Source organism: Dioscorea cayenensis, chromosome 8 (genome assembly GCF_009730915.1).
Source record: "Dioscorea cayenensis subsp. rotundata cultivar TDr96_F1 chromosome 8, TDr96_F1_v2_PseudoChromosome.rev07_lg8_w22 25.fasta, whole genome shotgun sequence".
In the NCBI taxonomy this organism is placed as follows: Eukaryota; Viridiplantae; Streptophyta; class Magnoliopsida; order Dioscoreales; family Dioscoreaceae; genus Dioscorea; species Dioscorea cayenensis.
The window spans coordinates 8,022,217-8,036,136 of record NC_052478.1 but is presented as its reverse complement, the minus strand read 5'-3'; the positions used below and the strand labels follow the sequence as shown (position 1 = coordinate 8,036,136).

General features: G+C 38.8%; 1 protein-coding gene across 1 annotated transcript; it reads left to right on the top strand.

The window, feature by feature from the left end:
- The first annotated feature begins 658 nt into the window (after window positions 1-658).
- On the top strand, window positions 659-3,722 carry LOC120267241 (disease resistance RPP8-like protein 3). The gene is made up of 3 exons (XM_039274926.1): window positions 659-954; window positions 1,258-1,579; window positions 3,693-3,722. The coding sequence occupies exons 1-3, from the start codon at window positions 659-661 to the stop codon at window positions 3,720-3,722; spliced, it is 648 nt and encodes a 215-aa protein (XP_039130860.1).
- Window positions 3,723-13,920: the final 10,198 nt, after the last annotated feature.

The window sequence follows — 13,920 nt, the reverse complement described above, 5'->3', positions numbered from 1 at the left end:
GGTTTCGATTCAAAATGGCCATGTCTAGCCCGAGCTATCAAATGGGCAGCTTTGTTTACATATTTAAAAAAAATAGATGTGCCACAATAATTGAAGGCATCTTAAAATATATTTTTTTTTTCATTTATTTAATTATTTTCACAGAGATTACTGCTTAATGTAATTATCACATAAAGATAGACTAGTAAGAAATTTCATTGTTCGTTATTATTAGGGGCAACCAAACAGGGAACCATTGAATGAAGTATTTGTCTTGTCCCTAGAGTAGTTTTCAGGCAACTAGCCCAGGTCCACCACCAATAAGTGGAATGAACAACTCCACCGACACTAGACGCCATGGATGCTGTCGCGGACCAGGTCACCGCTCCTGGCGATTGGTTGCAACTTGCAAGTCAACACGCCATCTTATCCATCATTGGTGTGGGAGGCTCGGAATTATATGTCCCTTCGCTTGTATCCCTGCCAGTTTGGGATCTCATTACAACAAGTTAAAACATAATACCTAAGGGAAAGATGAAGATATCCCATCAATCATACCTCATTAATTGTGAGATGGCGCAAAGCATAGTCTCAAATGTTGCTGGAAAACTAGGGGAACTTCTTATCGAAGAAGTGAACTTCCTCCAAGGAGTAGATGGAGAATTGAGATCCTTCCGTAATGAGTTCCAATGGATTCAAGCCTTCCTCAAGGATGCTGATGCTACTATCCAAGGAGGCAACAAGAGCGAAGACTTGGGTGGACCAGGTGCGCGACATTGCTTATGACGTCGAGGACATCATCAACACATACATCTTCAAGATTCATCAACACCACCGAGGATCTCATGGATGCTTCTCTTCGTTAATGACAACATATGCTTGTCATCCTTCCAGACTAACAATCCTCCATAACCTTGGCAATGAGATTGCCAAAGTCAAGAGGAGAACTGAGGAGATCTTTGCTAACCGATCCAAGTATGGCATCGAGAGCATTAGAGCTACTTCTTTAGACTCATTGACATCCAGTGAAGCAAGACTGCCTTTGAGCTAGAAGCAGAATCTAGTTGTGGAGGAAGTTTATGTCATTGGCTTTGACGAGCATGTCAACACATTGGTACAATTATTACTGGCGGAGGATGAAGATCGGCATGCTGTCATATCAATCGTGGGCATGGGAGGCTTAGGCAAGACCACTCTTGCCAACAAGGTTTTCTCTAACCCCAGAATCAAGCAGCACTTTGCTTGTCATGCATAGGGCTACATCTCTCAATCCTATAGATATCAACAGCTTGTGGAGTCCATGTCTAAGCAATTCACAGTCGTTAACGAAGGGAGGATGAATAAGTTAAAAAATGAGGAGCTGAAGAAGATGGTTTATGAGCATTTGAAAGACAGAAAATACTTGGTGGAGACTGATGATGTATGGACCCGAAGAGATTGGGATAACATAAAAGAAGTGCTGCCAGAAATGACGAATGGAAGTAAAGTGTTGCTAACTACTCGTAACAGAGAAGTTGCATTGCATGCAGATAGACAGATCCCTCTTTTTGATCTCAAGCTCTTAGGAGAAGAAGACAGTTGGGAGTTGTTCTGCAAGAAGGCAATTCCAACAAAGTGTCCTGACCACTGTCCTTTAAACTTGGAAATAATAGGTGTCACGCCCCGAGCCCGAGGCATTGACAAACGGCCGTGTACCCATAAGGTCGAGACCCAATGGACACACAAGGCCTCAATATCTATCTCACAAAATAAGATAACACAAGGTACTAACATCACAAGAACATAAGAATTCAAGGGATACAATAACTAGGTTTACAACTATGATCCATGGAAACTAAAAGTGCAAGGTTCAAAGCTTAAACAAATAACCAGTTCCAAGTTCACAATAGAAAGACTATTTATATGATAACCAACTAGTGTTTGCTCAACGGTCCCCGCTAAGCTATCCACCACAACTTACTCCTGATCTGAAAAGCATAAAAATCACTATTTATGAGCTTGACAGACCAGTAAGCAATCACTAAAAATATAGGGATCATAAAAACTCAGTAATTTCTGAAAACATGCTTAGGTGTAATATTGTGCAATAAGTGTCAGAAATAAAACTCAGAATTCAGAGTATTTCAACAAGCATAATTTTTCAAACAAATAAGTATACATGTCCTCCAATTAACTAATACCAAAAATGAAATAACAGAATTCATGTATTTAAACTCGGTGACCTGAGTCGGATTGTCAGAGTTCATTCATTTACCCTCAGTGACCCGAGCCATATTATCAGATGACGTTATTCTCCACCGACGGAATGGTGTGAAACTAGTTTCTTATCAGAGTCAGAAATGCATGTCGATATGGTCAGTGTTTAACCCCCAATGACAGGGTTATTGCAAAGTTAATTTGAGGACTATACGTCAATATGTCAAAATATGTGGTATCCAAAAAATCATTGTCAATGCAAAAATAGAGAAATTCGGTGATCCCCTTTTTATAATGAAAAATAATTCCAATTATTATCAAACAAAATGATGCTACATGTGACCAGAATAATTAGAATTAAATTAAGCATGTGACAATAATAGTTAATATAAGAAATCAACTAAGATTAATGATCATGATTCCGTAACCATTCAATACTGTTTCTAGAAGTTCAGAGTAAACCAAATTTAATAATATAATATATCATCAGAGTAATGGCTGTCAAATAAATCTTAAATCCGTAATTAATTAAGTATAGAATCAAATAAGTAGCAATTAAATAATTAGAAATCTAAGCTTTGAAATAAGGATAGATACAGTATTTTAATTCCCAAAACATTTAAATATAATATCATTAATGGTTTTAACAATAAAATCTAAAGTTATTAAATAATTATGTTGATGATTTACGATAATCAGAAATTATCATTAGTCCACAATATAATTAAACAACCAGCATACTAACATCAATTTAAAATCCCTGACAATTATGCATTCCGTCAAATTCCCATAAAAATCCCACTTTTTAACTCCACATACTGAAAATAGTTTAACCCTGAGAAAATATCAAAGCGTACAAATTCCTATGCACATACATTATAATCTATCTATTTAATGGATTCGAGCGTCTTAACCACTTAAGGAAGAGAAAAAAATACCTAATGACTTTTTGAAGTGTAAAACCAAGTACTTTTCTAACCACTCTTCAAACCCTAGAACAATTTAAACTAAAAAGGAAACCCTAAGCATTAAGGAATCAAAACAAGAACTAATAAAAGATAACCAATCGAACAAGGGAAAAGGGAACCTACCACAAATACTCCTAGATGAGCACTCGACACGAATGATTTCCTCGTCCTTGCTACACACCCCCCAAAGTTGAACAACGAGCGAAACAGGAAGGCTACGAATTCTCTGATTTTAGCAATTTTATTTTTATCCCGTAACCACTAGCGGTTACCAAGAACGTGGCGGCTCACGATCCCTGAAAGATAATTTTTTTTTTAAAACATGAAAAGAATTTAAATACAAGTGGAGTCCACAAACTCCCCCCTTCAAAAGAGTTTAGTCTTCTAAACTCTCACCTGACCGTCAAAATAGGTATGATTATTTCTCCCACATCTCTGACTCGAATTCCCAAGTAGCCTCACGCTCTGTGTGATTATTCCATTGAACCTTGACATAAGGAATAACCCGCCTTCTCAGTATTTGTTCCTTGAAATCCATGATCTTTATAGGTCGCTCCTCATATGTCATATCACTGTTAAGCTCAAAATCGGAGAACTATATCACCTGATCAGGATTCGATATGAACTTCTTCAACATAGAAACATGGAACACATCATGTACTCGAGAAAGTGATGGCGGTAGAGAAAGCCGATATGCCACATCACCAATGCGCTCCAATATCTCAAATGGACCAATGAAACAAGGGCTAAGCTTCCCTCTAACACCAAAGCGGATAACTCCTTTAGTTTTAGCTACTCTCAAGAACAAATGGTCACCCACCTGGAACTCCAAGGTTCTTCTTCTATTATCTGCATAACTTTTCTTCCTGCTCTGAGTTGTTCGCAGAAGATCTCTGATCAAGCTAACTTTCTCTACTGTCAACTGCACAATCTTTGGACCCAAGAGTCTGCGCTCTCCCACATCATCCCAACAAATAGGTAACCTACATCTCCTGTCATATAGTGCCTCATAAGGAGCCATCTAAATACTTGCCGGATAGCTGTTATTATAAGAAAACTCTATCAAAGGCAAGTGTCGATCCCAGGAACCCCCAAATCAAGCATACACACCCAAAGTATATCCTCCAGAATCTGAATTGTCCTCTCAGACTGTCCATTAGTTTGCGGGTGAAAAGTCATGCTGAAAGTCAATTTGGTTCCCAAGGCTTTATGTAAACTCTTCCAGAAGTGTGCAATAAACCAAGTATCTCGATCTAACACAATAGTGACAGGAACACCATGAAGCCTCACAACCTGATCAATGTACAGCTCAGCTAGCTTCTTTAAAGTCATGCCAGTCCTGATAGCCAAGAAATAAGCAGACTTGGTCAGCCTGTCCACAACCATCTAAACACTGTTGAAGCCTTTATTGGTTCGAGGAAACCCAGACACACAATCCATAGCAATGTTCTCCCACTTCCACTCAGGAATCGGAAGGGGGTAAAGAAGTCCTGCTGGTCTCTGATGCTCCACCTTAACCTGCTAACAGGTTAAACAATGTGTCACAAATTGAGCAATCTCCCGCTTCATGTTATTTCACCAGAAAGTACTCTTCAGATCCTTGTACATTTTTGTGCTGCCAGGATGAATCGAATAACTGGTATAGTGGGCTTCTTCCGAAATTTTCTTTTTCTACTCTGAATTATCTGCAACACAAATCCGATCCCCGAACCTTACTGAGCCATCCTCATGAACTATGAACTGAACTTAAGTGTCATCTTCTATCTCTTGTCAAATCTTCTGGAAATAGCTATCTTCTGCTTATGCTACTTTAATTCTCTCCAAAAGTATAGGCTTCACCACTAAACTTGCCAAAGACCCCCTTGCACCCTGCAAGATCACTTGTAGCTCCATCCTCCTCATATCCTCAAGGATTGGCCTTTAAGAAGTAATCAACACAACTACACTGCCAAAAGACTTCCTGCTAAGTGCATCAGCCACTACATTTGAGTTCCCAGGATGATAACTAATAGTCAGATCACTATCCTTCAGTAACTCCAGTCATCTCCTCTGTCTCATATTCAGCTCCTTCTGAGTGAAAATATATTTAAGGCTCTTGTGATCAGTGAATACTTCACAAGCCTCTCTATACAAGTAATGCCGCCAAATCTTCAGAGTAAAAATTACTACAGCTAGCTCTAAATCATGGGTAGGATAATTTACCTCAAAAGGTTTTAGCTGCCTTAAGGCGTATGCCACCACATGTCCATTCTGCATCAGAACACACCCCAAACCAGTCTTGCGAGTATCACTATATATGATAAACCCTCCACCCGGAAATGGAAGTGTGAGAATAGGTGCAGATACCAGTCGGTGCTTCAACTCTTGGAAACTCTGCTCGCACTAATCAGACCACTAAAATTTTGTTTCTTTCCTTGTAAGCTTTGTTAATGGTGCTGCTAAGACTGAGAACCCCTCCACAAACCGTCTATAGTAACTAGCTAACCCCAAAAAGCCGCAAACCTCTGTCACACTGGTGGGCCTCTTCTACTCAACAATTGCCTCAACCTTCTTAGGATCAACAGAAATTCTGTCTTTGGTTATACCATAACCAAGAAAAGCTACCTTGTCCAACCAAAACTCGCACTTCGAGAATTTTGCAAACAACTTCTTCTCCCTCAAGATTCCCAACACAATCCTCAAATGCTCTTCATGCTCTTCTCGGCTTTTTGAATAGACCAGAATATCATCAATAAACACCACTACGAACCTATCCAAGAAGGGTTTGAAGGTTCTATTCATCAGGTCCATAAAAGCAGCTGGTGCATTCATCAACCCGAATGGCATTACAAGAAACTCATAGTGCCCATAGCAAGTTCGGAATGCAGATTTTGGCACATCTTCCGACTTGATCTTCAACTGGTGGTATCCCGATCTAAGGTCGATCTTGGAAAATACCTAGGAACCCTGTAACTGATCGAAAAGATCATCGATCTGTGGTAGTGGATACTTGTTCTTCACTGTCATCTTGTTCAACTCTCGATAGTCGATGCACAACCGCAATGTGCTATCTTTTTTCTTCACAAATAACACTAGAGCACCCTACGGAGAAACATTGGTTCGAATAAAACCCTTCTCCAAAAGTTCCTCAAGTTGCTTCTTCAGCTCCTTCAATTCAGCAGGTGCCATCCTATAAGGAGCTTTAGAGATATGGCTGGTTCCCGGAACTAAATCAATAACAAACTCCACTTCCCTGTCTGGAGGTAGACTAAAGAGATCTTCAGGAAAAACATCATGAAACTCACTAACCACTGGAATAGCCTCTAATACTGGCCCTTCTAGTTTTTCATCAACCACTGTTGCAAGAAATCCCGAACATCCACCTAAGAGTAATTTCCAGGCTTGTAAGGTAGAAATCACACGAGGCAGTGATGCAGACTCACTCCCATGAAAGGTGAACTCTGCTTCTCCAGGGATTTTAAAAACTACCCTCTTTGCATGACAATCAACTATAGCATGACAAGCGGATAGAAAATCCATCCCCAAAATAATATCATAATCACTCATGCTCATAACATGCAGGTGAGCTAGCAACTCATAACTAGCAATAATAATCGGATAACTCCCACAAGGGTGGTGACACACAAATCATATTCCACAATTATAACAAGCAAGGCATGCTTACGAATAAATGCAGACGAGATAAACGAATGCGTAGCTCCAGAATCAAATAATGCGCAGGCATATACAGAATAAACTGATAAGTTACCTGACACCACTGCATTAGAAACATGGGCATCCTCCTCAGTCATCGCATAAACACGTCCCAGTGTCTTCAGCCTTCCTGCCTCTGATGAGTTGATGAAGATGGCTGCTCACTGACCAACTCCTTCCCAACGCGCTGACCTGAGGAAACTTGAGGGTTTGGTGCAGACACATACCTAGAGTTCTGCCCACTAGATGCCCTCTGTGCTCCAGAAGATTGCTATGTACACCCTGCAATACGATGCTCCAAACTGCCACACCTAAAGCAAGCTCCTGTAGTACGCCTGCAATCTGCGGTCGCATGAGCACCTCCACAAGTGGCACATCCTTTCTGACCAGAACATGGAGGCACAGATGAGAACCCCCCGGATCTTGGAGCTGGAGATCCATTAACAGTCTGGGACACACTCTACCCTACAGCCAACCTAGGTTTCCTCCACCTCCAGACCGACAGTTTCCCTGATTATTAATGCTTTTGTCTCTCTTCTTCTGAAATTTCTTCTGTTAATCCTTAGTGTCACTCCATACAGTATCTAGGGACTTAGCACGGCCCACAACCTCTGCATAGCTGGTTAGATGTAGAGTGGCTAACCCCCAACGAATATGTGTATGTAAGCCTCCCTCGAAGCGTCTGGCCCTGCTCTGGTCATCATCCACCAATTTCGGAGCATACCTAGAAAGTCTGTCAACTCCATCTCAGTCATACTTCCCTAAGTCTGATTAATGAACTTTCTCTCAAACTGAACCATCTTGTCTCTGGTGAAGTACTTGCAGAAAAGGGCTTCCCTCAGTTGCTCCCAAGATTCAAACTCCTTTCCCTAACGAATGCGAAGTTCTCATCTGTACTAGTGGTTCGCCGGACCCTTGAGCACGTACACCCCAAACCTATGCTTTTCTTCTTTAGTGCACTTCATTACTGCAAATGCCTACTCCATTTCCTCTACCCACACTTCCACTTCATTAGGATTGGTAGTGCCCTCAAACGGAGATGGACCAGACCTCTTGAATTCCATCACTGTTTTCTCCTTTGGTGCTGGAAACGGAGGAGTGGGAGGTGGTGGGGATGGTGTTGGCGCATGGTGCTGCCTCTATTCACGCACCAACTTTACCACTTCTCTCATTAAATCCAGCATAACTCCCTGGTTGTCACCCGTATTTGTCCTCCCTTCAGTAGGAACTTCCATGGCCTCTTCAGCAGAGACTTCCCTGGTAGCAAAAGCTTGTCCAAATAATTCGGCAACACTTCTGCTAGCTGCTCTACAAGGCAGCATTCTGTGAGGTAAACACAAATGGAATCAGATAAACACAAACAAAAAGTACTATCAGATTAACTAGCACCTAAGGATGCCAAACTATACACGGGTCAAATCACCCTAGCACACTAAATCAAAGGATTTTTGCTTGGAAACTAAGATCATAGTTAAATGAAATCGAGAACTCTCTGATACCACTTAGATTTGTCACACCCCGAGCCTGAGGCATTGACAAAAGGCCGTATACCCATAAGGTCGAGACCCAATTAACACACAAGGCCTCAATATCTGTCTCATAAAATAAGATATAACAAGGTACTAACATCACAAGAACATAAGAATTCAAGGGATACAATAACTAGGTTTACAACTATGATCCATGGAAACTAAAAGTGCAATGTTCAAAGCTTAAACAAATAACCATTTCCAAGTTCGCAACAGAAAGACAATTTACATGATAACCAACTGGTGTTCGCTCAACAGTCCCCGCTAAGCTATCCATCACACACTTACTGCTGATCTCAAAAGGATAAAAACCACTATTTATGAGCTTGACAGCCCAGTAAGCAATCACTAAAAATATAGGGATCATAAAAACTCAGTAATTTCTGAAAACATGCTTAAGTGTAATATTGTACAATAAGTGTCAGAAATAAAACTCAGAATTCAGAGTATTTCAACAAGCATAATTTTTCAAACAAATAAGTATACATGTCCCCTAATTAACTAATGCCAAAAACAAAATAACAGAATTCATGTATTTAAACTCGGTGACCTGAGTCGGATTGTCAGAGTTCATTCATTTACCCTTAGTGACCCGAGCCATATTATCAGATGACGTTATTCTCCACCGACGGAATGGTGCGAAACTAGTTTCTTATCAGAGTCAGAAATGCATGTCGATATGGTCAGTGTTTAACCCCCAATGACAGGGTTATTGCAAAGTTAATTTGAGGACTATACGTCAATATGTCAAAATATGTCGTATCCAAAAAATCATTGTCAATGCAAAAATAGAGAAATTCGGTGATCCCCTTTTTATAATGAAAAATAATTCCAATTATTATCAAACAAAATGATGCTACATGTGACCAGAATAATTAGAATTAAATTAAGCATGTGACAATAATAGTTAATATAAGAAATCAACTAAGATTAATGATCATGATTCCGTAACCATTCAATACTGTCTCTAGAAGTTCAGAGTAAACCAAATTTAATAATATAATATATCATCATAGTAATGGCTGTCAAATAAATCTTAAATCCGTAATTAATTAAGTATAGAATCAAATAAGTAGCAATTAAATAATTAGAAATCTAAGTTTTGAAATAAGGATAGATACAGTATTTTAATTCCCAAAACATTTAAATATAATATCATTAATGGTTTTAACAATAAAATCCAAAGTTATTAAATAATTATGTTGATGATTTACGGTAATCAGAAATTATATATATATATATATATATATATATATATATATATATATATATATATATATATATATATATATATATATATATATATATATCGAGGTTTATAAGTGATTTACTTACCTAGAAAATCCCCAAGCTATAGAACCCACTTGGACACTAAAATCAGAATTCGAACAAAGGCCCTAAAACATGAACATTACACCTTGACTTAGATTTCCCAGCTTAAATAAAACACTAACCATTAATTAGCAATTCATAGGGCTTTGAGATACTAAACAAGCGAGTTTCAAAAATAATCTATGACCAATATCAACCCTGCCAAGAAAATAAAATTATAGTTGCCAATAATTTAATTGCTTTTCCTAATAGGATTGTACCAAGAATTAATTCTCATAATGACAGGAAAGCTTATAACCACCAACAATTATAGCATGCATATATGTATATCTACACCCATAATGATAATTGGGCGGTAGAACTGGAGAACCATTGCAACATCCATTTGATATATATATGTATATATATATATATATGTATATATATATGTATATATATATATATATGTATATATATATATATATATATATGTATATATATATATATATGCATGTAAACAAAATACCACGCTTCAACTAAACATGTGCATTCAACGGATAGCATGGTTACCCTTAACCTAACAATAACCTTATTGACAACCTATACTAGCTTTTGAAAATAACAATGCAATTGATAGAATTACTTTCCAGATAAATTTCCATTCTCCCATCAAATCATTAGTCTACAATATAATTAAACAACCAGCATACTAACATCAATTTAAAATCCCTGACAATTATGTATTCCGTCTAATTCCCATAAAAATTTCACTTTTCAACTCCAGATACTGAAAATACTTTAACCCTAAGAAAATATCAAAGCATACAAATTCCTATGCACATACATTATAATCTATCGATTCAATGGATTCGAGCGTCTTAACCACTTAAGGAAGGGTAAAAATACCATATGACTTTTTGAAGGGTAAAACCAGGTACTCTTCTGACCACTATTCAAACCCTAGAATAATTTAAACCAAAAAGGAAACCCTAAGCATTAAGGAATCAAAACAAGAACTAATAAAAGATAACCAATCAAAGAAGGGAAAAGGGAACCTACCACAAATACTCATAGATGAGCACTAGACGCGAGTGATTTCCTCGTCCTTGCTACACACCCCCAAAGTTGAACAACGAGCGAAAGAGGAAGGCTACGAATTCTCTAATTTTAGCAATTTTATTTTTATCCCGTAACCACTAGCGGTTACCAGGAACCTGGGGGCTCACGATCGCTGAAAGATAAGGTTGGTTTGAAAATTTTAAATAATTTTTTTTAAGCATGAAAAGAATTTAAATACAAGTGGGGTCCACAATAGGAAGGCAAATGGTGGCAAAATCTGATGGCTTGCCTCTTGCTATCATTGTGTTGGGGGCTCTAGCAATGAGGAAAGAGCAATATGAAGAGGGATGGAGAAAGTTGCTCAACAGTGTGAGTTGGCAACTAAGAGAAGGTGAAGACCAGATCACCAAAATATTAGCTCTTAGCTGCCACCATCTTCCCTACTACATGAAGCTCTGCTTTCTCTACTTTGCAATGTTCCCTGAGGATTCTCTCATGGATGTGAAAAGACTAATGCTAAAGTGGATAGCAGAAGGCGTTTATAGAAGATAGAGATGAAGAAACAATGGAGGAAGTCGCAGAAGAATACTTAGAGGAATTGGTGCATAGGAGTCTGATTCAAGTGGCGGAGAGAAATGTATTAGGAGGTATAGTTACTTGTCGAATCCATGATCTTCTTCTTGACTTGGCCATCTCTGAAGCCAAAGGTACGAACTTTCTCCTTATTACTGAGACCAGTAATTATGAGGGGAATATTTTTACTTTGCAAAAAAACTCGTCCACTTGCTCTCCATGGTGACAAGAATTGGGATGTAGCTCAGCAATATCCAACTGATTCTGCTGGAAGCCTATGGACTATTACTTTCTTTGGTGGTACAGAATTGTGGAAACGCGATGTAAACACAAATTCCTGGTATTGGAAATGTTTTGAAAAGATACCGAATGAGGGGTTTAAGTTCGGGTGTGTTCTTTTCGTTGCTTCTTGGCTCATTGTTGGTCCAAGGGGACTGGTGAGATTCCAAAGACCCCGAATTCTAATCAACATGAAGCTACTTAGGGTCATAGATCTTCACGGTGTACCAATAATTTTGCCTAAAGCTATAGGAGAGTTGATTCACTTAAAGTACTTGAATGTACAAGTTGGACGAACCAAGTCGCTTCCATCTTCCATTGGTGAACTCACCAATTTGTAAACACTTCAAATTGAGAACCACTTTTCCACCACTAAGCTACCAAGTGAAATATGGAAATTGCTAAGCAATCTAAGGCATTTAGAATGCAGGGGCTCTTTTTCAATCAAGGGGCAACCATTAGCTGATAGTTTGCCAAATCTCCAGACAATTACAAGCATTAAAGCAGGAAAATGGTTAAATAAGGTATTATTCGATAAGATGATCAATTTGAGGAGATTGAGCATTTGTGGTGTTTGCAATTATTATGGAAAAGCTTTGTTAGACTCTCTTGGTAAACTAAACAACCTCATTGAATTAGAGTTAATAGCTCTTGGTAAACTAAACATCCACTCTGACTTGGAGTCAATAGTAGGGGATGAGCATGAAATACAACCTCAATACTTATAGCGTCCCATCATAAGCATCTCCGACTTCTTCATTTGGAAGGAAAATTAGAAAGACTCCCTGAGGTCAATACTCAATGTCTCCTGACAAATCTCATCAAACTTACCTTGTCACACTCATACCTTGAGGAGGACCCACTTGTGAAGCTGGGGAAACTTGATAACCTTTAAGTCCTTGTGTTAAAGTTTGATGCTTTTGTTGGGAAGGAAATGGTTTATTTGAAGAAAGATTTCCTACAGTTGAAGGAGTTAGTATTTTATTGTTTGTCTTTAGAAGTGTGGAAAATAGAGGATGAAGCCATGCCCAGGCTTAGAAAATTAGTAATTGAAAACTGCTGGAAGTTTTTGAAGAACCTCTCAACTAGAGAAGCTATTTATTGAAAGTAAAAGAACAAGAAGAAACTAAGTTACAAGAGTCTAAAATGAGGAAACAAGTATCCAATTCAGAAACTAAAACCAAACTTTTGAATCGAATTCATCAGCCAAGAAGGGAGGTCTTTTCCAAACAAGAAAAGGTTGAGATGCTGGTGTTGGTATCCAAGAATAGCTAGATTGACTGCCGGAGAACCCCAACTGGAAGGAGTGATGTGTATCTGGGGATGGTCGCACGTGTCCAATAAGAACTTCAAATTGTTAACTTGAGCTTCAAACCTCCAGGAAGAAACGTGGTCAAGGCATTGAAGTAGCTGGAGGATTGCATGTTGATCACTAATGATATGTTTGACAGGGATGTGCAGATCCAACGCAGTGTGAAGGGCCACTTCGACAGCAAGCAACGCACCAAAGGAGCTCTCCGAACAACTGCGAGAAGTGCAACCTGCAAGAGAAATTTTGTAATTAGCATCAGCAAAGAAGAAGCCAATTGAACTCACCATAAGATCTTGATTTGAAGCAGCATGAGTGAAGAGAAAATTATCATCAATGGAGGAGAAGTTGCTCAACAATAATTTTCTCCCCACGAGATCAAAGTTGCTACGGGAGAATTCATCAACATGAGCAGTCGCCCTGGACACAATATTAGTGTAAATGGGGCGAGAATTTCTGAAGATAACATCACACCGGCACAACCAAATGAACCACGCGCAAGCGGCGATGAGAGCTAGGATATGCATAGACTGTCTGTATTCAATAACCCAATTGCCTGATGAAAACCCGTTAGTGAAAGATATAGGGATATTAAGCATGCTGGTGATCTGGTCCCAAATCAAAAGAATTCTATCACATTGGCCAAACAAATGATCAACGGTCTCACAGTGGAGACCACAAAAAACACAGGGGTTATCAGGGCCAAGATGAATATTGTAAAGAAATGCTGATGTGGATAAGCGACCTCTTAAACACAGCCAAATGAAATGTTTAATTCTGGGAGCAACAGGAATACTCCAAACAATGTGCCAACCATCCCAAAAATCAGAAAAAACCGACTGTCTGTTCAAAGTATGATAAACAGCAGAAGAGACTTTGGTACAAGAAGCTTTTGGAACCCATATCCAATGATTATCAGAGTTTTGATCAATAGAAAGAAATTTCCTGTCCAAGTTCTCAACATTGCTACCAAAAATTTGGTTAAAATCATGAACGGACCACTGGTCATTAACAATGATATCAG

What these genes read in the sequence shown, in the direction of transcription:
- LOC120267241 (XM_039274926.1), top strand. Translation starts at nt 659, where the DNA reads ATGAGTTCCAATGGATTCAAGCCTTCCTCAAGGATGCTGATGCTACTA. An exon ending in ATCTTTGCTAACCGATCCAA is followed by an intron (nt 955 to 1,257) that starts GTATGGCATCGA and finishes TCAATCCTATAG; the next exon opens with ATATCAACAGCTTGTGGAGT. An exon ending in GGGAGTTGTTCTGCAAGAAG is followed by an intron (nt 1,580 to 3,692) that starts GCAATTCCAACA and finishes TGATCTTTATAG; the next exon opens with GTCGCTCCTCATATGTCATA.